The sequence below is a fragment of the Polypterus senegalus genome, chromosome 12 (assembly GCF_016835505.1).
Source record: "Polypterus senegalus isolate Bchr_013 chromosome 12, ASM1683550v1, whole genome shotgun sequence".
Taxonomy (NCBI): Eukaryota; Metazoa; Chordata; class Cladistia; order Polypteriformes; family Polypteridae; genus Polypterus; species Polypterus senegalus.
This window is the reverse complement of record NC_053165.1, coordinates 28,012,153-28,039,415: the sequence shown is the minus strand read 5'-3', so window position 1 is coordinate 28,039,415 and position 27,263 is coordinate 28,012,153. Positions and strand designations below refer to the sequence as shown.

Here is a 27,263-nt window from a genome sequence, read left to right as displayed (position 1 = left end):
TCGAAGCAAGCTTGGATCGCGTTAACATTAAGTAACGTTTTAATTAATGTCCTCTGGCACACAACTGAATATGACCCGGAGCATGCTGTAGAATGCAGCCCAAACCGGCGCAAGTTCCACATCGGCTGGATTGTTTGCGCTCCCGTCCGGTGCCTTTGACGCATGCCAAGTAACGCTTGCAGTACTCACCTTGCCCAGAAAATAAGTTAATAAACAGATGCAAGAGCGACGCGAAGTAATTAAAAACGCATTGTATGTTAGTACGTTGGCGTTTCACTCTCAGCACAACACATTTTCCGCCAAAATCCCAAATGTAAAAGGAAGCAAGCTTTACACAAATAAACCAATCACTGTCGAGAAAGAGGGTGTTCTCGCAAGGGATTATGGTAAATGTAGTTCGACTAGAATAGAAATAGTTCACCAGCCTGTTGAGACACGGGCGACAGAAGATGTTTAGTTTTACGAAATAATAGGCTATTGCGGGAAGCGTGGATAAATACACTATTTGGAGAATAAACTTTGAGTCAGAGCACCTTTTAACCCGGAGATGCAAGCTATGTTTCCTGGGTCACAAGCTCTTCGCAACATTTCTGACGGGTGGAGGATGCTGATCGTACAGCGGCTTCGTGTTGCAGCGGTGGTAGTGGGTCCAAAGCCAGGTACTGTCTTGACCAAGCACCTTGGTTCTTCGCCAGCGACAGTGCAGGTATTCAGTAGGAGTTCGTATCATTACGCCCCACGAGTGCCCTGTCCCAAGCACCTTCCACATAGGTCACTCTCATCTGACTGGAAGCCCGATGGGATTATTGAGCCGTCTGTCGGAGCACGGAACTGCTGGAGCTGCTGCGCTTTTCTTCGGAGCGCAATGTTCTTCTGTCCGACCTGTAACGCCTTACTGCCTCCCGAAGAAGAACGGAGCTACTTCGAAATCTTGGACTGGTGAGGACTGATTCGAATGGGAGGTTGGTTGTGTATATTCCAGGGGTCATGCTCTTAGCGTACCTTCATAATGGAATGACAACTTCTTCAATGTGTGTGATCGCCTGTAGTGTATTTAAACAAAAAAACTTTCTCTCCCTGGCAGCGACTTTTCCTTTGATGTAGACATATCGAGACTTCAACGCAAGTACAAAGACCTTCAGCGTTTTCTTCACCCCGACAACTTCGTCCAGAGAAAGACGGTATGACGATCTTGTCTTCAAACACCTTTCTCTACATTGTCACTACATCATTTCTCATGAGTTATGCCCCCTTGGAAATGTAAGTCTGTGCTGGGAGTTATGCTGTTCACTCTATTACCTTGACGGTGTGTGTCGTTAGTATGATTGGCTTCCAAACCCCATAATATTTTTAAACGTTTTTCTTTAATTCAATATACCGTATTACAAAATACGCTATATAACTTTGATTTGATAAAATTTCACTGAATAATGTAAGGCGTCTTGTCACCGGTTCAGATTATTATATGCACAGAAGTGGGACCATACTTGGATTTACAATAATGCCGTCTTTAGAATATTTGTGTAAAGTATAAAAAGAATTATACTCCTATACTGTACATTTTTTTTACATTCGTGTGAATGGGGTTAAGATACTTTATTAGTCCAAAACAGAAAAATTGCACCCCAGCTTATACACTCATCCAAAAATGTAATTCATATTGCAGCTCAGGCCTCACAATGCAATATTTCCACGTTATGAAATCTCCATAAAAGAAATGTACTGTATGCTTAGTGTTACTTATTATTAGAAATGTATATATCAAAACCTTGCAGAATGCATTAAAATCAATGTACGTACAAATATAAAACGTTTTACCATGTGATTTTTGTAATTATTATCATGAGCACCAAGATGGAAAGACTAACACACACACCAAATAACAGTTAAGCGTGTCATGGTGTATTTACAGTATTTATTTAATACTCTTAGAAGCAGTGCCTTCCTGCTGTTATGATTATGGTAGAATGGCAAATAGCCACGACTGTTATTGTGTTGTTCCATATGTCATCTTATTCATCCAGCATCCCCAGTTGTCTTCCACTGTCTCTCTCCACAATCCTCTAAGGACTACTTATATTCTGTGAGAGCTTCTATTTACTGTATCCTATAATCCGAAAAGCTCCACCTGTATTCTTAAACCTACTTGGGCTTGTAAAATGTATCGTGAATAATCCCAGGGTTTATGGAATGCAGAGCTCAGTGTGCCTTTGTGACAAGTCACTGTCAATCGTGTATCTAGTTCTGCCCATCTTCAGGGTAATCTGCTCTCTACAGGGTGGTCCAGATCTAATTATGCAGATCCAGATCGTCTGGATGACTGATTTATGCGGGGATGATTCCAGTTTGGTGTGAAGACAATTCTTCATGTCGTCAGTTCGCACACTTCTCAATGGTCTGGGATTTTTTGGGTGATTTTCTGTGTAATGAACTTAATAAGTTATAGTGTAATGAAAATTGCATAATTAGATCTGGACCACCCTATACTACAATTGTAGGGTTAGGGGCATGCACTGATTATAGCACTTTGCCGCACCCACCACATGGCGAGCCACCCGGATTGGGACCCGAGTGTATCTGTACAATGGGTGACACCTATTATATTCACATAAAATATTTGCTTTGCAGTAACATAATACGTGTTGTATGTTGATTAGCACATGCACCAGGGAATTTCACTGTACTCGGTACATGTGACAATAATGACCCAATAAGTCTATAATATAAAGTTAACTGCAGTTAGAAAAAAACTTTGTAGGGTTTCTTTTCTAAACTAACATCAAGCTTTGCTCCAACAATGGCTGTCCTTTTATCCTGCTTGAATGCCATACTGAGTATAGGCCCTGGCTGCAATATGTTATACTGTATTTCCTCTTAAGAAAAAATGAGATCAGTACTCTGCATGAAGCAGAGACCTCTCTGCTATGACAGTATCTCTTGCAGTCCCACTCACAGATGTAGCAGGGACTGGGCATATGGTTTGACCAGAAAAGCAAGATTTTGGAATTTGCCTGCCTTCTCTCTCCACCTTGCTGTTGAGATATTGTAATATCCACTGTTGTACAATTCCTCCTTGCTGTAATCTTCCACTATTTCTGAATCTGTATCAGTGAAAGATGTATCGATGTCTCAAGCACTTGTTCTCACATCTGCAGCTTGTGTGAAGTGCAGTTAAGTGGAGCTTGCTGCTCCCTGTAGTATTTTGAGTATATTATGAGAACCGCTCCAATATGATGAGAAGTTTGTGCTTTGACAATTCCAGTAGCGTTTGATTTGAAAACAAGTCTGTGAATGCAGTAATTCATTTAGGAAATAATTTTGTGGTTTGCCATACTTATCTGAGTATGTGACTCACTAAATTAACTAGGACTTCCTTCGGTTATTGGTTTTGGTAGGCAAACTGTTACACTTATTATAGTAGGAAGCCTAAATTATGAGAGAGTTTTTCCTTTTTGTTTATTACTAGAGAAAAATATTCACCCGTATATTAGTTAGCCGTGATCATTGTAATTTAGTAGACCTGCTTATCACTCTGTTTGCTAAGCATTTGAATGTATTAATACAACTTTAAAAAGACACTTTTTTTGGTATCCAATACACAGAAGGTTCTGAGATGGGCAAGCACTTACTATGCACATATAAAGATGCATTTATTATATAAAATTATATATTTGACTTTCTAGCTGTCAAAACAAAATACACAAGCACAATTGATCAATATACATAGAATTTTCTTTGGTTTGGGGAGACCACTTATTGGGTCCTAGCTACATGAAGTGTTATCCTTCTGTTATGCAAACAATAAATTAGGCAGTGACTGAGATCTCCAATTTAGTGAGATGATTAAGAAAGGAAGTTTAAAACTCACTTTTACTTACGGGTTTTGTTTGACTTTGGCCAACAAAGCTCTCTCTGTTACTCTTAAAAAAGTTAGCATTTTAAAAAGTTTGGAGGAAGTTTGGGGGGGTAGATGGGGGTTTCACTCCTATTATTCTTTTTTTTTTCTAACATCAAAGTAAAAGTATTGTCCAAGTTTTTGAAAAGTAGTTAAGGAAGAAGCAACCTCTTGTACTCTATAATCTATCCACACTAAGTGTTAACAAAATACCTTATTGGACTTTGTCAACTTTTATTACCATACAAATACTTAACATGCAATTGTGGAAATTTTAAAAGATACAAATGCCATAAATTAAATCATTCTTAAATGTTTGACATTGAACCTTGGGGAGCACCATTGTGATATGGGTTTGATTCCTGGGTTATGGGATATTTCACTGTGTCCATGCGAGTTTATGTCTGGTATTCTCATTGCGCGTTCAGTTAATTGGCAACTTGGAACAGGCCATGTTTGTATGGCTACGACTATGTGTATGTTTAGGGATGGACTCTAAACCTGTGTAGTGCTGGGTCCGTTTTGTACCCAACGTTTTTTACTCACCGCTGCTGAATTAAACTGTTGTCTTTTATAATAGAAAGAAGGGTGGATGAAATTAAATTTTTGCAAAATAGTTCTTTTAAACTAAGAAAATTAAATTTATTCTGACATTTTTTTAATTTTGGTTTTCAAATTAATAGATAGGCTTTATCAGAAGTTAATTTTTCCTTCATCTCCTTCAAAATAGTAATAATAGAGAAAATCCTGGTTGAAGCAAACTGCTGTGCTGAGCAGTGTCGGAAAAGTCACAGTAAACCATTTGCTTGTTGCTGTCACTGGAGACGACATGTGGGTGTTTTTCAGTCTCCTAATACTGCAGGGCATAGTGGTTAAACCAGTTTACACGTGGTACTGGTCCACAAAATGGTTGTTGCAGACACCTTTTTTTTTCTCTCGAGGAAGTTATGAGTGAGTGTTGTTTTTCACTTATTATGAAATAACTGCATTTCACTAATAACAATGACTATGATAAAACCAATCACTTGGCACCAAGACAGTACAAACTATGGAATGCGTATCAGTTAATCATAAAAAATATGCAGGAGGTATATAATTCCTGGTAGTGGGACAAGTATTGACAAAAGGCTGTCGTGGATACACGACATTGCATCCAAATGGGCATAATTCAGTGTCAAGTTCTGCATGTTGTGTAAAGGAAACTCTAGGTACTGTACATCTGGAGTTAGATGCTTTACTGTCATAGAAGGACTATGTGGGGTGGCAAGTACAGTCAATACAGTGTTGCGACATGATCTGTTCTGTCACTGGCAGACCATTTGCTTGACCGAGGTATAATGATGGACTGTCTGTATACCTAACCTGAACTGCTTGAGATTTTACTTCAAAGGAGAACTAATGCATACAGCACTGTATGACTGAACCGCCAGAATTTGCTTAGTGACTGCTGTTGTGTTAACACATCAAGCTGCAGTGTGGTGCAGTAGCTGTGTGGCAAAATGGTTACAATAAAGTGGAAGGAGAAGAAGATGTTTGCCCCCTAAGCACTGTTCACAATGCAGCAGCTGTCAGTGTCCATGTTGGGGAAAGCGTGGAAGTCACCATGTCTGGTGCTGTGGTAGGCTACAATAAATATCATAATGGGAAGTGTTGATTACCTGGGTCAAGCACTGACATTCTAACCCTGTCATGCTCAAGCAATAGAAAAATATTACAAAAAAATCTTTTTGACTTCTGCCTGAACAGTGCTCTGTGGTGGGCTGGTGCCTTGCCCAGGGTTTGTTTCCTGTCTTGCGCACCGTGTTGGCGGGGATTGGCTCCAGCAGACCCCCGTGACCCTGTAGTTAGGATATAGCAGGTTGGATAATGGATGGATGAACAGTGCTTATGTGTGTTGGTGACCGTTTTTAAAACATATCACACAAAGCACATATACTAAATCTGCATCAGTACAGCAGTGGACACTAGACATGCAGTACCTTTAATAATAATAATAAATTTTATTATGTTTCTGTTACAAATAACATTTTTTGTTCTTGAAAAAAAATTCAACACTTTTGGTTCATTTTTCCGGGGTAGAACATAATACTAAGTAGGCAACTTAGGTTGGGGTGGTGCTTGCACTTCATGGCATCTAGTATTTTAGAAAAATATATATTCACCATGTAATAACAGAACAGATACAGTAAGGAATGTTAGGGTATAATTGAGATTTCATAATAAAGAAAACACAAATAAATTACGTTAAATTGAATGAATTTTCAGATGGGAGTCTGGTTCTGACTGATCAAAATGGTGATAATTCCGGTCATGATGGCTTCTGGCAGGAAATGTCAAGTCCAGGAGGATGGACACTGGAGGTAATGTCAATAATGGGAAAGCCATTAATCTTCTGGTCTGCAGAGGGAGGAAAAGAAAAGGTGTTATAATAGAGTGCCAACCCCTGGAGTTGCGGAGAATTACCCTCACCAGAACCCGTAAACTGTCCCCTAAGTACACATGCGTGACAACTGTTTCTGTATGTAAATGGAAATAGGGCAGCCACAAAACTAAAATTCTTCATCAGCACAGAGCATTAAAAACATTAATGTCTACTGTCATCACATGGGCTTCTGTGTTTGTATTTTGTATTTAATCTTTCTGGCTGTATTAGTCATTTATGTTATTTTTTTTCCTTAGAAAGAAAAACAGCTGTCAGAAAAACAGTCTGCTTTAGTTAACAAAGCATATAGGACTCTGCTTAATCCCTTGACCAGGGGTTTGTACATGGTAAGTGTCACACTGGAACACTTTTCTCAGCTAATGAAGCATATTTGTAAGAGGACTATAAATATTTTTGTCATCATTGAAATGCTGACGGATCATCCCAAACCAGATAGTGATAAAGTGAGTTAGGACGCTCTCGATTTGGAATGTGATGAGAATAGTGGAATGTAGTATCTTCTTCAGCCGATGATGCTGCACCTTCTTGGCAACCATTATAAATAGCAAATGAAGGGAAAATGCAATGAAAATGTTGTAACAGCAGTTTGTGACTGTTACTTTTGAACTCTGTTGACCCATTGATTAGATAGATAGATAGATAGATAGATACTTTATTAATTATGCATCAGGCATCCTCCCAGCATTATCCAGCATGGTCTGAACACCACACACCTTTATCTCTTAGAGCCTACGCGGTGTTATCTTGTGATTTTAATAACATGGTTATTCCATTATTTCACATGTGCAGAGCTGTCCTCTGAGATTATAGCTGTGATTCAAGTGTTTTATATTAAAATGTACATTCCGTCAAATGTATTTAAATATGGGTTAAAAATTCAGGGGGTACATGTATGTTCCCATCTTGGAGAGTGAAAATTAATGTGCTGTTTTCTCAATGAATAATTGGTTGAATGTTAATACATTCTCCAGATTGTATCACTAATGCTAAGTGCATACAAATTAAATACAGAATAAAGTTCTATTTCAAACTAACTTTCGGAGGACATACTATAATGCTGCAGTTCTCCAAAAAAGCTTCTTTATGGCTTAGATCTGGATTTGTACTTCATGCCTTGTTCAGTTTTGAGAATGGGGGCAATCACAGCACAGACAAAGTATGAAGTACTCATAGTTAACACATTGTTGCTTGTGGGCTGCCTGTGAATGTAGTATGATAAGTGGAGTGTGTCTTAAAAACACACTCATTCACATAGCATCTTTGGACTTTTTCAGACCTCTGCCCATTGTTTGGATTTGTGGCAAATTAGCCAGTTGTAGTATTGTTAAGACGATTAGTTTACATCTTGCCTTGCGACTGAATGTGGTACCAAGCTTTTTGTGCTTTAGTTTGAATAGTTAAGTTTGTATTTCCCTGCTAATTACTCAAATAACGTATTTTAATGTACAGACGACCCCCGAAATTCGCAGGTGTTACGTTCCTAGAGCACCCGCGAATTGTGAAAAACCGTGAATTTTGAATGTGGTCAAAAAATGCCTATAAATGCCCATTTTTATAGTTTTAAACACTAAATATGCCCCCAAAACACTTTAATTTCAGTTCAAATTCAGCTTAATACATTACCCTAAAAAAAGAATGTAAAGGTAAACCCGTATACTGTACAGTACTGTACTACTGTCATTTGCAGTGCTAGAATGTAAAATACCGATGTTACCGCTGTATGTACTGTAATTCATGCAAGTGCGTTTTCTTTGTATGCACTGTTGTTTTCTTTGGTATAAGTAGGGTAAATACATAATACAAACCTGATTCCAAAAAAGTTGGGACACTATACAAATCGTGAATAAAAACTGAATGCAATGATGTGGAGGTGCCAACTTCTAATATTTTATTCAGAATAGAACATAAATCACAGAACAAAAGTTTAAACTGAGAAAATGTATCATTTTAAGGGAAAAATATGTTGATTCAGAATTTCCAACAAATCCCAAAAAAGTTGGGACAAGGCCATTTTCACCACTATGTGGCATCTCCCCTTCTTCTTACAACACTCAACAGACGTCTGGGGACCGAGGAGACCAGTTTCTCAAGTTTAGAAATAGGAATGCTCTCCCATTCTTGTCTAATACAGGCCTCTAACTGTTCAATCGTCTTGGGCCTTCTTTGTCGCACCTTCCTCTTTATGATGCGCCAAATGTTCTCTATAGGTGAAAGATCTGGACTGCAGACTGGCCATTTCAGTACCCGGATCCTTCTCCTACGCAGCCATGATGTTGTGATTGATGCAGAATGTGGTCTGGAATTATCTTGTTGAAAAATGCAGGGTCTTCCCTGAAAGAGATGACATCTGGATGGGAGCATATGCTGTTCTAGAACCTGAATATATTTTTCTGCATTGATGGTGCCTTTCCAGACATGCAAGCTGCCCATGCCACACGCACTCATGCAACCCCATACCATCAGAGATGCAGGCTTCTGAACTGAGCGTTGATAACAACTTGGGTTGTCCTTGTGCTCTTTGGTCCGGATGACATGGCGTCCTAGATTTCCAAAAAGAACTTCGAATTGTGACTCGTCTGACCACAGAACAGTCTTCCATTTTGCCACACTCCATTTTAAATGATCCCTGGCCCAGTGACAACGCCTGAGCTTGTGGATCTTGCTTAGAAATGGCTTCTTCTTTGCACTGTAGAGTTTCAGCTAGCAACGGCGGATGGCACGGTGGATTGTGTTCACTGACAATGGTTTCTGGAAGTATTCCTGAGCCCATTCTGTGATTTCCTTTACAGTAGCATTCCTGTTTGTGGTGCAGTGTCGTTTAAGGGCCCGGAGATCACGGGCATCCAGTATGGTTTTACGGCCTTACGCACAGAGATTGTGAGATTCTCTGAATCTTCGGATGATGTTATGCACAGTTGATGATGATAGATGCAAAGTCTGCAATTTTTCGCTGGGTAACACCTTTCTGATATTGCTCCACTATCTTTCTGTGCAACATTGTGGGAATTGGTGATCCTCTACCCATCTTGGCTTCTGAGAGACACTGCCACTCTGAGAAGCTCTTTTTATACCCAATCATGTTGCCAATTGACCTAATTAGTGTTAATTGTAAATTTCCCCTTGGGATTAATAAAGTATCTATCTATCTATCTATCTATCTATCTATCTATCTATCTATCTATCTATCTATCTATCTATCTATCTATCTATATCTATCTATCTATCTATCTATCTATCTATCTATCTATCTATCTATCTATCTATCTATCTATCTATCTATCTATCTATCTATCTATCTAATTGGTCTTCCAGCTCTTCATTATGCTCAAATTTACTTTTTCCAGCCTCTTATTGCTACTTGTCCCAACTTTTTTGGGATTTGTTGACACCGTGAAATTTTGAATCAACATATTTTTCCTTTAAAATGATACATTTACTCGGATTAAACGTTTGATCTGTCATCTACGTTCTATTACAAATAAAATATTGACATTTGCCATCTCCACATCATTGCATTCAGTTTTTATTCACAATTTGTTTAGTGTCCCAACTTTTTTGGAATCCGGTTTGTATTTTAATACAGTAAAATGAACAGGTACTCACCAATAATGAATGATATTGATTGAAGATGATGATGAATTAGCTGTGCAGTATGATGAAGGTATGTAATGAAAGTAATGACTGCACAGCAAAGCAGAGGATTTACAACTCACGGCTACTGTGGCATAACGTTTTAGTTCGAGGAGTAAATCTAGTAGTTAAACCTTCTCCTGGACTGTCTTAAAATTTTTCTGGCACTTAGGTTCATGGCCAGAAGCCTTAGAAGTTGCAGGGCGTTTGGGCGGCATCTTAAGGCTTTAAGAAGAACAAAACGAAAAACACGAGAATGCTCAGCGAAACAGAGATAGCTACATGCGATAAACTGTTATGATACAGGAATGCTGATCTGCATCTACGAGAGATGCATCACAGAACAGCAGCCAATCAGCAGCAAGGAGAAATGAATAACGCTCTTGGGTTGGCTACTTTCACCATCACAAGCCGCCTTTTCCACTACGGTTGCTTTCTGTTCTCTCTACAGTACAGCATTGCCACGAAAAAAGCCATACAAAATTGTGGAGGATATTTGTGGTTTCTGCTAACAATTACTAGTTAGATTCTAAGGAAAAATCAGCGAACAACTGAGGCCGCAAACTCTGAACCACGACTTTGCAGGGGTCTACTGTACTTTTATCTATTTGTATAGGTCACTTTGGAAAATATGTCTGCTAAATTAAATATAATAAAATGATAAACCACTAACTGATCATTACAATGCAATATTTAATGTATTTAGTTGTTTTATTTACAAACACAAAAAAACTTTCAATACCATGGCTTATATAAAAAAGAGATTGGCAGTGACATTTATGTGTTTGAATCTCTGGTAGGACCCCAAAGCAAAGTAGATTAAGTAAAAAGACCTGGTTAAGTTCAGAGTGAAGCAGCTGTGAATAATGTGTTTGGCCATTCACACATTTTCACCTGGTTTACAAGCAGAACAGGTCCACTGCAGCCTCCCTCAACAGTATATCTATTCATTGTTGGAGAACCCTGAAAATGAGAAACCTAGACCTCCCAATAAAAGAAAGTGTTTAGGCCTTATTGCATTATATTCTACACTCCACATGGCGGCCTCATGACTCTGCAAAGCAGTTCTAGGAGCAAATATTTAGGGCACATTTGCCTTAACAATTTGTGATAAGCATCTTGCCTTTTAGCTGGGAAGCTTTGTAATGTCCTTCTTGTATGTATGAATACATATTTGTATCAAACTAATCTGTTTTGTTGTGTTTGTTTTCTTTTCTTAAGGAAATACATGTGATTGGTTAGTAATTAGCCCCTTGTGGACTACCCAGAGTAGTCCTGCAAATTTCACTGTCTGAAAAAAGAAAGTCTAGTGGTTTTTAAATCTAGAATACCGCTTTATGTTGCTAACTCCCAGTAGAGCTACAGTTGCTTATAGAAAAATGTTCTAGAGTAATCACCTGGGATCATTACTACTAGTTCTCAGCAGGTTGTTCTTCTCCAGTTTGTCTTTTCTAGTTTGCCTTCAGTCATTTTTCATTCCTGTCTCTCTTTGAGTCATAATAAATGTATAAATTGCAAATACGTCTTCAGTTTACTTGATTGTTTTTTTAACAACTGAAAATGCACACGTTTACCATTATCAATTGTATTTTGTTGTGGTTTAGGAATTTCCTAATAAAATGTAATCCAAATATAAGAAATCTTCTAACTTCACCTAGACAAAGCCTTACTTCCTAAGTACTATTTCATTTTTATACAGCTAAAGCTCCGTGGTATAGATCCAGAAACATCTGCAGATTCCCAGATAGACTCGCATTTCCTTCATGATGTTATGGAGATTAATGAAAAGATATCAGAATTTCAGCAAGCTGAGGAGGCGGCTGACATTAGATGCTTCATTAAAGGTATGGATTGACTTGTTAAGATTCTATTACAGGTTAACGGTGAAGGTGTGAAACCAGTATTGGAAGAACTCTTTTTTTATCATTGGTATATATGCACTTGTTTCTGAATTCTGCAGTTTTGTGTAGTATTTACACAGTGTGCTGTTTATCACTGTTAACATTTATGGGAAAGTTTGTCAAACCTCCTTCTCATTTGTGAACACTACTTGGTGATTGGATTTTCAGGAGAATTAGAAGAACTTTGTAGTGTGAGATTTATATCTGTATAGTTTCATGGGGCCAGATGTAATTCTTGGGATACAAACGCACACCTGGAGACAATTTATAAAAATGTTTCAACTGAATAGCAGTGAAATCTTGCTGCTGAAAAGACCACACTTTTATCCATGGTAATCACAGTCTTTCTATCAGTCAGAAGACATTAATAAGACCACTGTTGCACTTTGCTGTTTAAAATTACAGTCTCTACTTTGAGCTTTGCACTCATGAGACATTGGACTGGGTTTGAAATGTCACATTGAGTGAGTTGTCTAATTGCTTCCTCCCATATTTAGACAAGATTTACTCATTATTGTTTCCAGACATTTGTATTATACGTCTGGCACTGCAAGACTAATATTTGTAAAAGTATAGAACGGGGCGTACTGATGTCTAGCTTTTAGCCGAAAGCAACAGTTTTTCTTGTCTGTCACCTTTATAATTAGGATGTTTTATGAATTGTTCTTTTTACCCATTAAGAAGGAACAGACAAGAGTAAATAAAATTGTATCCTTTTTAGGGGACTGTGTATTCCAGTGTCATTACATCATGAAGAAAATGAGATGTGTTCACATTTTGGAATATATGATTATATCTGGTTTAAAACTGATTAAGAGATGTTCACTACACATTGAGAAGCATAGAATCTTTATTGAATGAATGACATGTTATAAGTAATTACATTTGTGAATCTTGCTGCAAGCAGTGAAATATGTCAGCTCACATCACCAGTGATTTTAATGGGCTATACCCCCACATGTCATCTGTGTTAATTCAGATGGTACATATAATAATACTACACAACTAACTCATAATCCATCCATCCATCCATCCATTTCCTAACCCGCTGAATCCGAATACAGGGTCACGGGGGTCTGCTGGAGCCAATCCCAGCCAACACAGGGCACAAGGCAGGAACCAATCCTGGACAGGGTGCCAACCCACCGCAGGACACACACAAACACACCCACACACCAAGCACACACTAGGGCCAATTCAGAATCGCCAATCCACCTAACCTGCATGTCTTTGGATAGTGGGAGGAAACCGGAGCGCCCGGAGGAAACCCACGCAGACACGGGGAGAACATGCAAACTCCACGCAGGGAGAACCTGGGAAGCGAACCCAGGTCTAACTCATAATCATCTTGGCAAATAAAAACATTTTTTCCTCTCGTCTTTTCGGTTTTGTTAAGTAATCCCTGAGATGACCGCTTGTGCCTCACTTAATCAATATTTAATAATATAGCATAGTAAACAAACCTGTGTGCGTGCGTGCACACGTGTGTGTGTGTGTGTGTGTGTGTGTGTGTGTGTGTGTGTGTATGTATGTATGAAGCAGTCCGCTCTGCTCATGCTCAGCCACAGCCACTAGATGGCGCTTACATACACCTCACATCTCACTACAAAAGATCTGTGTGCAGTAGACGCCTATCTATCTATCTATCTATCTATCTATCTATCTATCTATCTATCTATCTATCTATCTATCTATCTATCTATCTATCTATCTATCTATCTAAATGCCACTGCAGAACAATGACGTTGTGTTAATGACGCAGATGAAGAGACACAACATTGAAATGAAGCAAACTGAGAGGCTCAACAATATGCAGGTGGAATACCTCAGCAACAGAGGGCAGGGCAAGTTTTCACTAAAAATACTGTATTATCTGTCAGGAGATATTTTCTTGAGACAAAGATTAATAGGATTCGTATGCCAGCGATATGGCTAAGATATGGTATTGCCAGTGTCTTCTTACGAAAGCCAGTGGGTTTAGCAAGCACAGATGGACCATGTCCTCTTCACTGGGTAATTCTTAAGTGTTAACTGATGCCTCTCCAAGTTCACAAATTTAGTAAAACTGGTAGGGAGTCTTCAGATTGTTTTTTATCCTGATGACCACGCACAGCTAGTATTTTATAATCTTTAGCAGAGATAGAAAGCATCCCTGTACGGGATGCCAGTCTATCTTGAAGCTGATGCTGCCAGGAAAGGCTCCAACCCCCTTCACGCCTAAATGCATTAAATAGGTTTTAGAACTTTACGTTGTTGTCAATACCAGCAATGCTATACAGTAAATTAATGAATGCTCATTTTAATGATAATACTTTGATTTATACATTTAAATTAAGTCAGGATGGTTACATATTTCAAACATAGTTGGTATTCTTCTACAGTTAGTTCAGGTGGTATGGTGGCACAGCAGTAAACCTTGTCATTTCAGAACATTTTAAAGCCAAATAGATTCCAGGATGTTGGACTTTATACAGTCATATGAAAACGTTTGGGAACTCCTCTTAATTCTTTGTATTTTTGTTTATCATTGGCTGAGCTTTCAAATTAGCAACTTCCTTTTAATATATGACATCTTATGGAAACAGTAGTATTTCAGCAGTGACATTAAGTTTACTGGATTAACAGAAAATATGCAATATGCATCATAACAAAATTAGACCGGTGCATAAATTTGGGCACCCCAACATATTACATCACTACTTAGTTGAGCCTCCTTTTGCAAATATAACAGCCTCTAGACGCCTCCTATAGCCATTAATGAATGTCTGGATTCTGGATGGAGGTATTTTTGATCATTCTTCCATACAAAATCTCTCTAGTTCAGTTAAATTTGATGGCTGCCGAGCATGGACAGCCTACTTCAAATCATCCCATAGATTTTCGATGATATTCAAAGTCAGGGGACTGTGATGGCCATTCCAGAACATTGTACTTCTCCCTCTGCATGAATGCCTTTGTAGATTTCGCAGTGTGTTTTGGGTCATTGTCTTGTTGGAATATCCAACCCCTGCGTAACTTCAACTTTGTGACTGATGCTTGAACATTATCCTAAAGAATTTGTTGATACTGGGTTGAATTCATCCGACCCTCGACTTTAACAAGGGCCGTAGTCCCTGAACTAGCCACACAGCATGATGGAACCTCCACTAAATTTGACAGTAGGTAGCAGGTGTTTTTCTTGGAATGTGGTGGTGTTCTTCCATCATCCAAAGCACTTTTTGTTATGACCAAATAACTCAATTTTTGTCTTATCAGTCCAAAGCACTGTGTTCCAAAATGAATCTGGTTTGTCTCAATGAGCATTTGCATGCAACAAGCGACTCTGTTTGTGGCGTGAGTGCAGAAAGGGCTTCTTTCTCATCACCCAGCCATACAGATGTTCTTTGTACAAATTAAGCTGAATTGTAGAACGATGTACAGATACACCATCTACAGGAAGATGCTTTGCATGTCTTTGGAGGTGATCTGTGGGTTGTCTGTAACCAGTCTCACAATCCTGCGCATATGCTGCTCCTGTATTTTCTTGGCCTGCCAGACCTGGACTTAACAACAACTGTCCCTGTGGCCTTCCATTTCCTGATTCCATTCCTTACAGCTCAGCTTAAACCTTTGAGATAGCTTTTTGTAGCCTTCCCCTAAACCATGATACTAAACAATCTTTGTTTTCAGATCTTTTGAGAGTTGCTTTGAAGATTCCATGCTGTCACTCTTCAGAGGAGAGTCAAAGGGAAGCACAACTTGCAATTGACCACCTTAAATACATTTTCTTTTGATTGGACACACCTGTCTGTGAAGTTCAAGGATTAACAAGCTCATCCAACCAATTTGGTGTAGCAAGTAATCAGTATTGAGCAGTTACATGCATTCAATTCAGCAAAATTACAAGGGGACCCACATTTGTGCACAGCCAATTTTTCACATTTGATTTTTCATACAACTAAATATTGCTTCACTAAAAATCCTTTGTTCAGTACTCAAAGTACCCCAGTACTCAGATGTTCCTAAGAGATGAAAGACATACCACTGTTATCTTTTTTTGACTGTATGTTGTTGTGCACTATATATATATATATATATATATATATATATATATATTATTTTTTTTTTTACCTCTAAAGTCCAAACAAATGCCATCACGTTGGTTGGAATGTATAATTTAGAAGGATAGAAATTTACCTTGTAATTGGCAGGTATTCCATGCAGCTGTAGCTGGTACATTAAATCCCAGCTGCCTTTTCCATTGACCTGTAAAAAGCAGAGCTAGAAAATGGATTGATGGATGCAGGGAGTCATGTAACTCATTAATTACTTATAACCTGTACAGAATCAGGCCATTGAGTGCATCCTGAAAGCAGTGAACATTTCTACAAATTAGTACTATGCCTTCAAAGATAAACATAACCCTGGATGTGGATGCACGGTGGCCACAACATGACGTTTTCCACTTAAACAATTCAAGAACACCTCAAAACAGAAATGTACCCGGAAATGGGAGAAGGTGAATTGTTTGCTTTCCAGCTGTACATTACAATAGGCAGAAAAAACGCGCTAATCATTTCCCGGATCTATTGCATGTGACCAATCGTGCTAGGCTTTTGGATAAACACGAATATATACTCTTTCTTTGATATCTCCGTCTTCTGAAACTACTATTGCTGACAATTCGTCACATGTTGGTTTATTATACAGTGGAACCTCGGTATACGTCCTTAATCCGTTCCAGACCCTTTGACTTATACCAAACAAGACGTATACCAAACAAATTTTTCCCATAAGAAATAATGGGAAAATGATTAATCCGTTCCCATGAAAAAAAAAATCTTATTGCTATTGGCATATTATACATTGATGGGGTTATATAAAATAATTTAAACACTGCTTAATACTAAAATACATAAATACAAAAGCAATTAGATGAAATAAATGAAAATTTTACCTCACTTTACTTTTTAATGACATCTTTGTTTTTCACAATCGTAGATACCGTCGTTCTCGGCAAACGGTATGCAACAGCCATGTCCTGGATACGCATGCCACCTTCATACTTTTCAACAATCAATTCAAATTTACATGAAAAAAACACAAAATCGCGTTGTGACGATGCAGGTTTGCTGTATACTCCCATCTGCTGCCAGGGAGCCCTTTAATCCCACACCATCGGTAATGTGCCTCACTGCTAACCTCATCGGTAACAACAAAGCAAGGGGATAGTGAAAAAGTGCAAAGTGCTTTTATTAAAACAATTAACAAAACAAGGTGTTCAAATTAAAGTGCAGTCTCCAGAGTTCCAATAAATAATCCATAAAATCAGAAGTGAAATGTGGAGGTTAAAAACAATAGAAAAAAGTCTTCTTAAAACAACGGTTAAAAGCAGGAAGCATTCTTTAAAAAAAAAAACAAAAAAACAAGAAGCCCGGTGCCTGCTTCCCAACTGGGGAGTCGCCCTACTTGCAGCTGACCTTCGCACTGCCTGCTTCAGCCACTTATTCCTCTCTCTCTCTCGTCCGTTCTTTCTTTTTACTCCCCTTCAAGCCAACTCGTGCTTCTGTTTATCAAGATAAGCAGCCCCAGGAACAATCATAAATGCGGACGGTCCCTCACAAGTGCACTTTGGTGAGAAATGCCCACATCGCTAATCGCCCTGACAACCTTCAGCCACATAACCACCATGCCCCCTCGCCAAGTTGCGAGCGCGGTGATTATTTATTTTAAAGCTGGACTTTGACAGGATCTGTGGACCCGCTATATCACACACGTGAAACTTCACAGAGAGTTATAGCGCGGGTTGTTCACTGAATGCTAGCAACTGGCGCACTAACACTCGTGGGCAGTCGTGGCTTTGTCTCGAGAGAGGTAAACAAGGTTAGCACGCGAGTCGTATTCCAAACAAAGGTCGTATACCAAGCAAAATTTTTTGTGTCCTAACAGAACGTATACCAAGTTGGACTTATTTCAAAGCAGACGTATACCGAGGTACCACTGTTATATGCAAGCGTGATCTTTCAGATTCATATAGAAATCCAAGAAAACCTCTTTGTGTTTTTCAGATAAATTTTGTGCAAAGTGCGATACTTTTGGACGAATGGATTTGTATCCATTATTGGGTATAGAATTTGTATTACGTCCGATCGTTTAACTCTTTTGATTCTATGTTGCATCGCTTCTCCGTGATCATAAATATAAATTGTGGTTTCTTTGAAATTAAACTTGTAGTAGCTATGTCATGTTACCTATGTCATATTCAGTCTTTTTTCACTGTTCTTTTTTTTTCACTGCGTAGTAATTTCCGTTTGTTAGCGCTAATGCAATCTTTATTATCAGTTTTTTGAGAGTTTCGAATTTTAGTACGTTCATAATCTGTAACCTGCTCTGCATGTGTATCACACCAACGTTTTTGAACCTCTTTACGACATTGTACTTTGTCTTCTATTCTTTGTCTTTTCTTCTTCTACTGTTTGTCTTTTATTTCCGCCCCTGCTTGGAGCTGTTAGGTTTTCAATTCATCTCTTTGAACAAAGTCTCGTCTCGCGGGATGTGAAATTATCTCTCTGATAATGTCTCGTCTTGTCTCTCTGAAAAAGTCTCGTCCCAAGATTTGTTTTTTATATAATAGAGAGACATGTTTATTCCAGTTTGAAATTGTGTCTGTAGGAAAAAAAATCAATTAATTTCTTGTTTTAAATGCTATACTTTTTTGTTCTTGTTGGGTTTTCCTTTTTACAAGTACAAAATCGTACAGTACATGCTTATTTTTGTCAAAGTGTCTCTGCTGCATTCACTTGTGTTGAAATAGGTTTATTGGGTCACTAGCAAAATAGCCGTGCTTCGTAGCGGGGAAGTAGTTTGTTAAAGAAATTATGAAAAAGAAAAGGAAACATTTTAAAAATAACGTAACATGATTGTCAAAGCAATTGTTTTGTCACTGTAATGAGTGTTGCTGTCATCAAGGATTTGATTATCATTATTTCTTTCAATCAGGTTCGTATTTGGAGGACGTGTTGTGTCCAAGTTACATTTCGTGTTTGTCAACCGTTGTAAAGATAACAGGTTTCATTCACCGAAGTGTTCACTTCCCAAATCGCTACTCGTGAATCTAAGATGTTTAACAAGCATTCCCGGTATTAACGTGTGGATTTGCCTGCGAATATTTAGCAGCAGTGTCTCTATTAAGTTGTGGAATTGCCTGCGTGTATTTAGCAACAGCATGTCTATTAACTTATGGAGTTTTCTGCGAGTATTTAGCGACAGCGTCTTTATGAACTTGTGGATTTACCTGCGAGTATTTAGTGACAGCGTGTCTATTAACTTGTGGATTTTTCTGCGAGTATTTGGCGGCAGCGTCACAAAGTTGTTTTCGTCTAGCAGCATCAGAAAATGTACCACGACGTCTGACATGCCTCCTTTTTACTGTTTTCTCACAGCTTGGATTGCTGCTGTCATAATCGGTTTGAGTTTCATGGTTTGTTTCAATTACATTAGTATTTGCAGGACTTGACATTCGGCGTCTGTCAAGCGTTGTAAGCATACAACCAGCTTCATCGATAACTTCACATCCAGCTTTTGAGAGTTTAAACATTCATAAACATCAAAGTGTCCACTACTGAAATCGTCATCTGTGAATCTAAGATGTTTAAGAGGCATTGGCGGTTGTCGAAAGGTGTAAAATATTTGGCCATTTCGGTACACTTGAAAGTGACAACCGAACAATTCAGCAGCAGCTATCAACTCACATACAGAAGCATAACCATTTGTGGTTATATGTGTACAAGCTGAAAAAAATGAAATGTTATCAATACATTTCTAGCAATCCAATGTAAAAATGAAATTTCAGAATAATATACTGTATGTGTGTAATGACTTATTTGTATCAACCTCACTTTGGCTTTCTACCTCTTTATCTTCTGATCCCTGAATAGATTTATGACTGCTTTATTCCATACAGTCAAGTTATGTTTAATTGACACTAGAATCCCTGAAGCCTACGAAAAAAGTCGTAACTGCGGGCCACTAAATCACTAAATTTTGACATAAAGTGTGTAATGTGTTGTAAATAAGACACAGGAACACATCAAAAAGAGTTGGGGCTCCTCAGTGAACCCCATATGTTGTAATCGCTAGAAAATTATTACGAAATCAGAAAAATATTAAACAATGTCTTGTTCAGACGTGAGCCTTCTTCAGACTGCACCAAGACAGTGATGATGCCGATCATGGCTGCCAGCTGGCAGGTTCAGGCGGCGTGAAATGGGAAGTGACATCAGGGCTGGAGGAACTGTCAGTCATCCTTTTTGCAGGGGGAGGAAGAGAGAAGGCATTAGGCAACAGTGCCATTCCCTGTTTCTGAGTGTAGTAGTCATTAAATGAAGCCTGAAATTGCCACCCAGACGCGCACGCATAACACTATAAACTTCAGATGATTTGGAAATGCACAACGCAGACCTTAATTTCATTGTGGCAGTGACAAATGCGCAATCCAGACCTCTGGTTGTTCAGCCTAGCAACTGCGCAATAGAAAGGTAACAAATTGTTGAATCCATAAATAAGCAATTTGATTTTACGGAAGGGGGAGTTCAAAATGAAACGTTATTATGTACTCATTAAAACAAAAATGAATGCAACCACTTAATTCTTTGACCACAGAAACCCTCAAAACAATAAGAATTTTTAAGTGCAAAAATGACTGTGAAAAATTAAAATATGATGAATTCATGATAATGTATACACTCTACAAAAATAATTATCACCTGAATACATCTGTTGAAATGATCCATGAAACTCCATACGCAGGTTTTTGGTGACATTAGTGACATTCACATCACTGTCGCGCTCAACATTTTCTTTTTTTTCAGAGTGAACAAACCTGTTTTTTTTTTTTTTGAAAATGTAATTTATGTGTCAGATTTACGCATGTTCAAAGTGTTATATGTAGTAAAAAGTAAAATGATGTATTTTTTCTGTTCGTTAGATACCATTTGTGAGTGTTGTTTTTAATTGCTGTCTCAACATTTTCTTATTTTTAAGCTGGATTGGAGGATTTGACTGCTGAAATCAGCGATTCATTCCGGAAAGGTCTGTTTTTTTTTTTTTTTTTTTTTTTTCCTTTTTCTTTCATTCAAAACATCACATACCATATTACTGGATCTGCTGTATGAGTGAACCTACAATAACTGCACTACCTCGTCATAATTACTTTTATCTTTAGGCACTAATATTTAATATGTAGTGTTGTAGTCACTCTTTAAAAGCTGAGCTGCACATATGTGTTGAAGGTTATGATGAATCAAATAGCATAAAAACCTTTTATCAGTTGAAATAATTTATAATTAGTGAAAATAAAAAATAACACAGCAATCTGGGAATATACTTTCTACACTTTGGGGAAAAATGGCAGTCTGAACCTTTAGCAGATTAGTTAAACATATAAAAGCTTGTCTCTATCTGGTTGTTTTATCTACCAGCTAGTAGAATTCTGGATTCTTGACTTCTGCTCTTCATTATAACAAAATGGTTTTGAAGACAACGTCAGTCAGTCGTTATCCAACCCGGTATATCATAACACAGGGTCACGGGGCTCTGCTGGAGCCAATCCCAGCCAACACAGGGTGCAAGGCAGGAACAAATCCTGGGCAGAGTGCCAGCTCACTGCAGGACACACACACACATGCCAAGCTCACACCAACTGCCACCAACCACACTAGGGACAATTTAGGGTCACCAGTACACCTGACCTGCATGTCTTTGGACCGTGGGAGGAAACCGGAGCACCCAGTGGAAACCCATGCAGACACTGGGAGAACATGAAAACTCCACGCAGGAAGGACCAGGGAAGCGAACCCAGGTCTCCTTACTGCTAGGCAGCAGCACTACCACTGTGCCACCGTGCTGCCCTGAAGACAATGTTTTGTTAGAATTTTGAGGAGCCACATTTCACTGTGGATTTCACATTCTTTTTTCTGAGAGACAGAAGCATCAAGTCTGCTGCCACTTTGCAATCCCATCCCAGAAGCAAAATGTCTTTTTTACATAGGCATATCTTTGAATTGGTTGCAGAGCCACTGAAATTCAGCTGGTTTGTTCTTTTTGAGGAGACATAAAACACTTTTCTTGGTGTCAGTTGTTTGTTTAGACAACAAATTATTTAAGCACAGTTAACTTTTGGCTAGTTGAACCACACAATTTTAAAGTAATAGAATGCTTAAAAAGAAAAGGGGAGGGAAATGACAGAAAAAAAACAGTATGATAGTCACAATATTTATGCATGGGTAAAAGCAAATTGGAAAGATATTACGTTTATGCAGTATTGTTGATGTTGCATAAAATTTAATCTCCTCTGAGGCACCACCACTTAGTTGTCATGTAAACAGGAGATTCTGAGTTTTGAATCTCAGCAGTGCCTGCTGTGTACGTCTTGCCTTATGCAACCTCTTCTTTGGGTGGTCTTTTAGCCTTGGGACCCTTTCAGTTTTTTTTTCTCTAGCATCTTGCAAGCTGGAGTTTTTTATTTATTTATTTTTTTTGCCCTTCTGTCATTCTCTGGCTGTCTGACCCTAGAATTGGACTTATCATTGTGGTCATGAGTGACTAAAACACAAATCCATAATTAAGGACTCTGCTTTATCTTTTACTAGCTGTTCCCCGTGTCTGTGGCCACATAGTAATGAAACAGGACAGACTTTAAAAATCAATAGATGTTGGCGCTATATGATCGTGTTCAACTCTGACAGGAGAGCATTCCCCACATAGGGAGAAAAGCACATGGCTGTGGTATCTTTGGCAATCAGCAGCTACCCTCTAAAACACATGGAGCTCTGATCTCTCTCAAAAATGTCATACGTTACTCCTTAACAATCTCTAGATGATAATATCTGTTGAACAAACATATCGCTAGCTAAGCAGAGGCAAGGTGCACTCCAACATGTGGTGAGACGTAGACCAACTCGAACAGAGGCTGGCGAGTGACTGAGGAAGGCCCCGCCCCCCCCTGTTCTCGGCCCACAGCCACTCTCTTGGATTTGCATAAATACATTGGTATCACAAGCTAACTGTGGTACTTAGCGCGATGAGAGAAGTCGCAAAATCAACCAGTATGTTCAAGCAAATTATAGAAAACAACCAGATCTAAATCTGTTAAGTAATTCTCTCATGAAAAGCGGACAGACATACAGATACAATGCGCTTGGACCATGAAATTTTTAAAACTATTTCTTAGCGAGCACCTATGGGCCAAGAGTAACCTACATTCCAAATTACAAGTCCCAAGTCCTCAAGGTTCGGGAGATTTTGTGATGAGTGAGTCAGTGGTATTTGGCTTTTATATATATACAGTATATAGATTTGTATATATATCATTTTATTGCATATTAACTTGTTCTTATCAACTATTGTGGATATTTTATTTTTTCATTAATATACTTATGGCATTTCTAATTTTTTTTTCTGCCTTTCACTTTTTTTTTCTTTTGTGAAACACTTTGAGATGCAGGCCTAGCATGAAAATGTCCTATAGAAATAATTTTTGTTGTTGTTCTGACAGGTGCTTTGATTAACGTTTTGACGGCAATGAGTAAGATTACTGTCTTCTGTTAGATTAATATACCATTCTAATACTCTTTTTATATTTTATATTTTAGGAGACCTAAAGCAGGCCAGTTTGCTTTTGATTAAAATGAAATATTTTGTCAACATTCAAGAGAAATTGAAGGAAATGTACTCAAGAAGCTAATGAAGACTGGTGGGCGTAAAATTCTTTGTTAGTGCTTGTGTGAAATCTTTCCTTATATATTTTTTTAATTAAATTAAATATTTAATGATATTGATATTGTGTTTGGTAATCTCTATAACAAATATTTCTAACATTTGGTTATTAACTTGTATTTAGCACTGTACCAGTGCATGAGTTGGCTGTCTCGAAAATGCAAGTTTTTTTTTTAATTTATTTTTTTATTTTTTTAAATGACATGTTCCAGGAAAGAATTTTAGGGTTGTTGACTGCAAATTAACTGCAGCATTTGTTTTATATTAAAAATAAGCAGTGAAATATATCTACAAAAAAAAGTCTCAAGATTTTCTTTACACACTAATTCCATAATTTATAAAAGTATATAAACTAAAAAAAGGGTTAAGATTTTGAACAGTGTTTAGACCTGTTTTTTATATAGAGTTGGAGAAGGTAAAAGCACTATTCATTTTTTTTCAGTTACTTTGTGGACCACCCGCAAATAAAACATTGTTACTGAAATTATTTTTGTTTCGTAGAGTGCACACTTCTTTCCAAACCAATTTCTCATATATTTCCTTTGATATTTATACAGTTCACAAAAATAGGAGGGAATAGATAGATAGATCGATACTTTATTAATCCCAAGGGGAAATTCACATACTCCAGCAGCAGTATACTGATAAAGAACAATTAAAGAGTGATAACAATGAAAGTCCAGCTAATAGACAATAACTTTGTATAATATTAACATTTAACCGGGTGGAAATGAAGAGTCGCAAAGTGTGGGGGAGGAACAATCTCCTCAGTCTGTCAGTGGAGCAGGACAGCAACAGCAGTCTGTCACTGAAGCTGCTCCTCTGTCTGGAGATGATCCTGTTCAGTGGATTTTCCATTATTGACAGGAGACTGCTCAGCGCCCATTGCTCTGCCACGGGCAGAGCAGCTCCGTGTCTACTGTACAATAGAGCCTGCCTTCCTCACCAGTTTCTCCATGCGTGAGGCATCCCTCTTCTTCATGCTGCCTCGCCAGCAAACCACCACGTAGAAGAGGGCGCTCGCCACAAATGTCTGATAGAACATCTGCAGCATCTTATTGCAGATGTTGAAGGATGCCAGCCTTCTAAGGAAGTATAGTTGGCTCTGTCCTTTTCTTACACAGAGTATCAGTATTGGCAGTCCAGTCCAATTTATCATCCAGCCGCACTACCAGGTATTTATAGGTCTGCACCCTCTGCACACAGTCACCTCTGATCATCACGGGGTCCATGAGGGACCTGGGCCTCCTAAAATCCACCTCCAGCTCCTTGGTTTTGCTGGTGTTTTTTGTAGGTGGTTTGAGTCGCACCATTTAACAAAGTCCTTGATTAGGTTCCTATACTCTTCCTCCTGCCCACGATAGCAACATTGTCTGCAAACCTTTGCATGTGGCAGGACTCTGAGTTGTATTGGAGGTCCGATGTATATAGGCTGAACAGGACCGGAGAAAGCGCAGTCCCCTGCGGCACTCCTGTGTTGGTGACCACAATGTCAGATCTGCAGTTCCCGAGACGCACATACTGAGGTCTGTCTGTAAGACAGTTCACGATCCGTGCTACCAGGTATGAATGTACTCCCATCTCTGTCCGCTTGTCCCTAAGGAGCAGAGGTTGGATGGTGTTGAAGGCGCTAGAGAAGTCCAGGAATATAATTCTTACAGAACCACTGCCTCTGTCCAAGTAGGAGAGTGATCGGTGTAGCATATAGATGATGGCATCCTCCTCTCCCACCTTCTCCAGATATGCGAACTGCAGAGGGTTGAGGGCATGGCGGACCTGTGGCCACAGGTGGTGAAGCAGCAGCCATTCCATGGGCTTCATCACATGTGATGTCAGAGCGACAGGCCTGAAGTAATTCAGCTCACTAGGACATGATACCTTGATACCAAGATGTTTTCCAAAGCCTCAGGACTCTCCACTGTTTCAGGCTCAGGTTGAAGATGCACTGTAGAGGACTCCCCAGCTCCAATGCACAGGCCACACACCATCTGGACCCACTGCTTTGCTGGCACAAAGTCTCCTCAGCTCTCTGCTTACCTGGGCTGCTGTAATTGTGGGTGGGGATGTCTCTCCTATGCTGGTATCAGCAGAAGGATGGGTGGAGGGTCCAGTACTCCGATGTGAGAGTGGGTTAGGGTGGTCAAACCTGTTGAAGAAGTTGTTCATCTGGTTTGCTCTTTCAACATCTTTCTCAATGGTGGCACCCCGCTTCGAGCTGCAGCCAGTGATGATCTTCATCCCATCCCACACTTCCTTCATGCTGTTATTCTGCAACGTCTGCTCCAGCTTTCTCCTGTACTGCTCCTTCGCCACCCTGAGCTGGACTCAGAGTTCTTTCTGCACGCGCTTGAGCTCATGGTGATCACCACCTTTAAAAGCCCTTTTCTTCTGGTTCAAAAGGCCCTTGATGTCACTTGTAATCCATGGCTTGTTGTTAGCATAGCAGCGTACTGTTCTTACTGGAACTACAATGTCCATATAGAAGTTGATGTAATCAGTTGTACAGTCAACAACCTCCTCAATCTTCTCACTGTGTGACCCCTGCAGGATATCCCAGTCCATAGTTCCAATCTGCCTCAGGGGACCACTTCCTGAATGAGCGTGTGGTTGTAGGTAGCTCCCTCACTCTTGGTTTGTAGTGAGGCTGAAGCAGAACCAGGTTATGATCTGCTTTCCCAAGCGCAGGCAGCAGGGGTGGCGTTGTAGGCGTCTTTAACGTTTGCATACGGTAGGTCAATAGTCCTATTTTCCCGGGTGTTACAATCCACATACAGGGAGAAGGCAGGTAATGTTTTGTCAAGCGTCACATGGTTAAAGTCTCCAGCTATTAGCACAAGCGCCTCAGGGTGCTGTGTTTGTAAGAATGGATGATGTCACCCGCTATCTCAATGTCCGCCCGAGAAGGGATGTAAACAATAACAACAATGATGTGTCCAAACACTCTGGGCAAGTAATAGGGATGCAAACGTATGACCAACAGTTCGATGTCCCTGCAGCAAGTGGAGATTTTAACGTTTACATGTCCAGAGTTGCACCATCTTGTACTGACATAGAGAGCGAGTCCACCTCTTTTCTGCTTCCATCAGGTACTTGCGTCTCTGTCCACTCTAACTGTGTTAAACCCGGGTAGCTCCACGTTAGCATCTGGGATGTTAGTTGTTAGCCATGTTTCACTAAAACACAGCAAAATGCATTCTCTTTAAGTCCTGACATTTTTCACCAGTGCAGCCAGTTTGTCGATCTTATTTGGTAGTGAGTTCACATTTCCCAGGATCACAGAAGGCACCGAAGGTTTGTAGTGCCACTTTCTCACTAGACGCTTGGCTTTTATCTTAGCGCCGGCTCTGCTGCCCTGATACCGCCTTCTTTCCTCGTCAGGTAAACAGGGAACCACACCGGCGTGGGCATTTGTTCTCAGCGCTTGAAGTTGACTACTTGAAGTAGTCCAAGTAGTAAAAAGTCTCCAGGGAACGAGTCCACATAAAGAAAGTGGTAGGAGTGTTCAGTGAAATAGAGAAAAATAGAGAAAAAAGGTAAAAAGATAAAGTCATACACTGAACTGCTGGAATGGCTGCCACTCGCGGCGCCGGCAGACATGGATCAGACCTATTACTTATTGTCAACAGTATTTCAATGTTTG

At 39.2% G+C, this 27,263-nt stretch overlaps 2 protein-coding genes across 2 annotated transcripts in view; one reads left to right on the top strand and one right to left on the bottom strand.

The window, feature by feature from the left end:
- The window catches only part of chek2 (checkpoint kinase 2), a 48,603-nt gene extending 48,165 nt beyond the window's left edge, over positions 1–438 (bottom strand). Inside the window, exon 1 of the mRNA XM_039770409.1 lies at positions 190–438. The gene's annotated coding sequence lies outside the window, so the exon portion shown is untranslated. The remainder of the gene's footprint in view (positions 1–189) is intronic.
- On the top strand, positions 438–23,897 carry hscb (HscB mitochondrial iron-sulfur cluster cochaperone). The gene is made up of 6 exons (XM_039770410.1): positions 438–939; positions 1,085–1,181; positions 6,575–6,664; positions 11,668–11,812; positions 20,891–20,938; positions 23,500–23,897. Exons 1-6 carry the CDS (start codon positions 548–550, stop codon positions 23,589–23,591), a joined length of 864 nt encoding a protein of 287 aa, XP_039626344.1. The 5' UTR covers positions 438–547; the 3' UTR covers positions 23,592–23,897.
- Positions 23,898–27,263: the final 3,366 nt, after the last annotated feature.

Bases quoted from the DNA above. Each gene is read 5' to 3' on its own strand.
- hscb (XM_039770410.1), top strand. From the start codon at position 548: ATGCAAGCTATGTTTCCTGGGTCACAAGCTCTTCGCAACATTTCTGAC. The intron at 1,182-6,574 runs GTATGACGATCT...TTTTTTCCTTAG, and splicing joins ACTTCGTCCAGAGAAAGACG to AAAGAAAAACAGCTGTCAGA. The intron at 6,665-11,667 runs GTAAGTGTCACA...ATTTTTATACAG, and splicing joins TGACCAGGGGTTTGTACATG to CTAAAGCTCCGTGGTATAGA.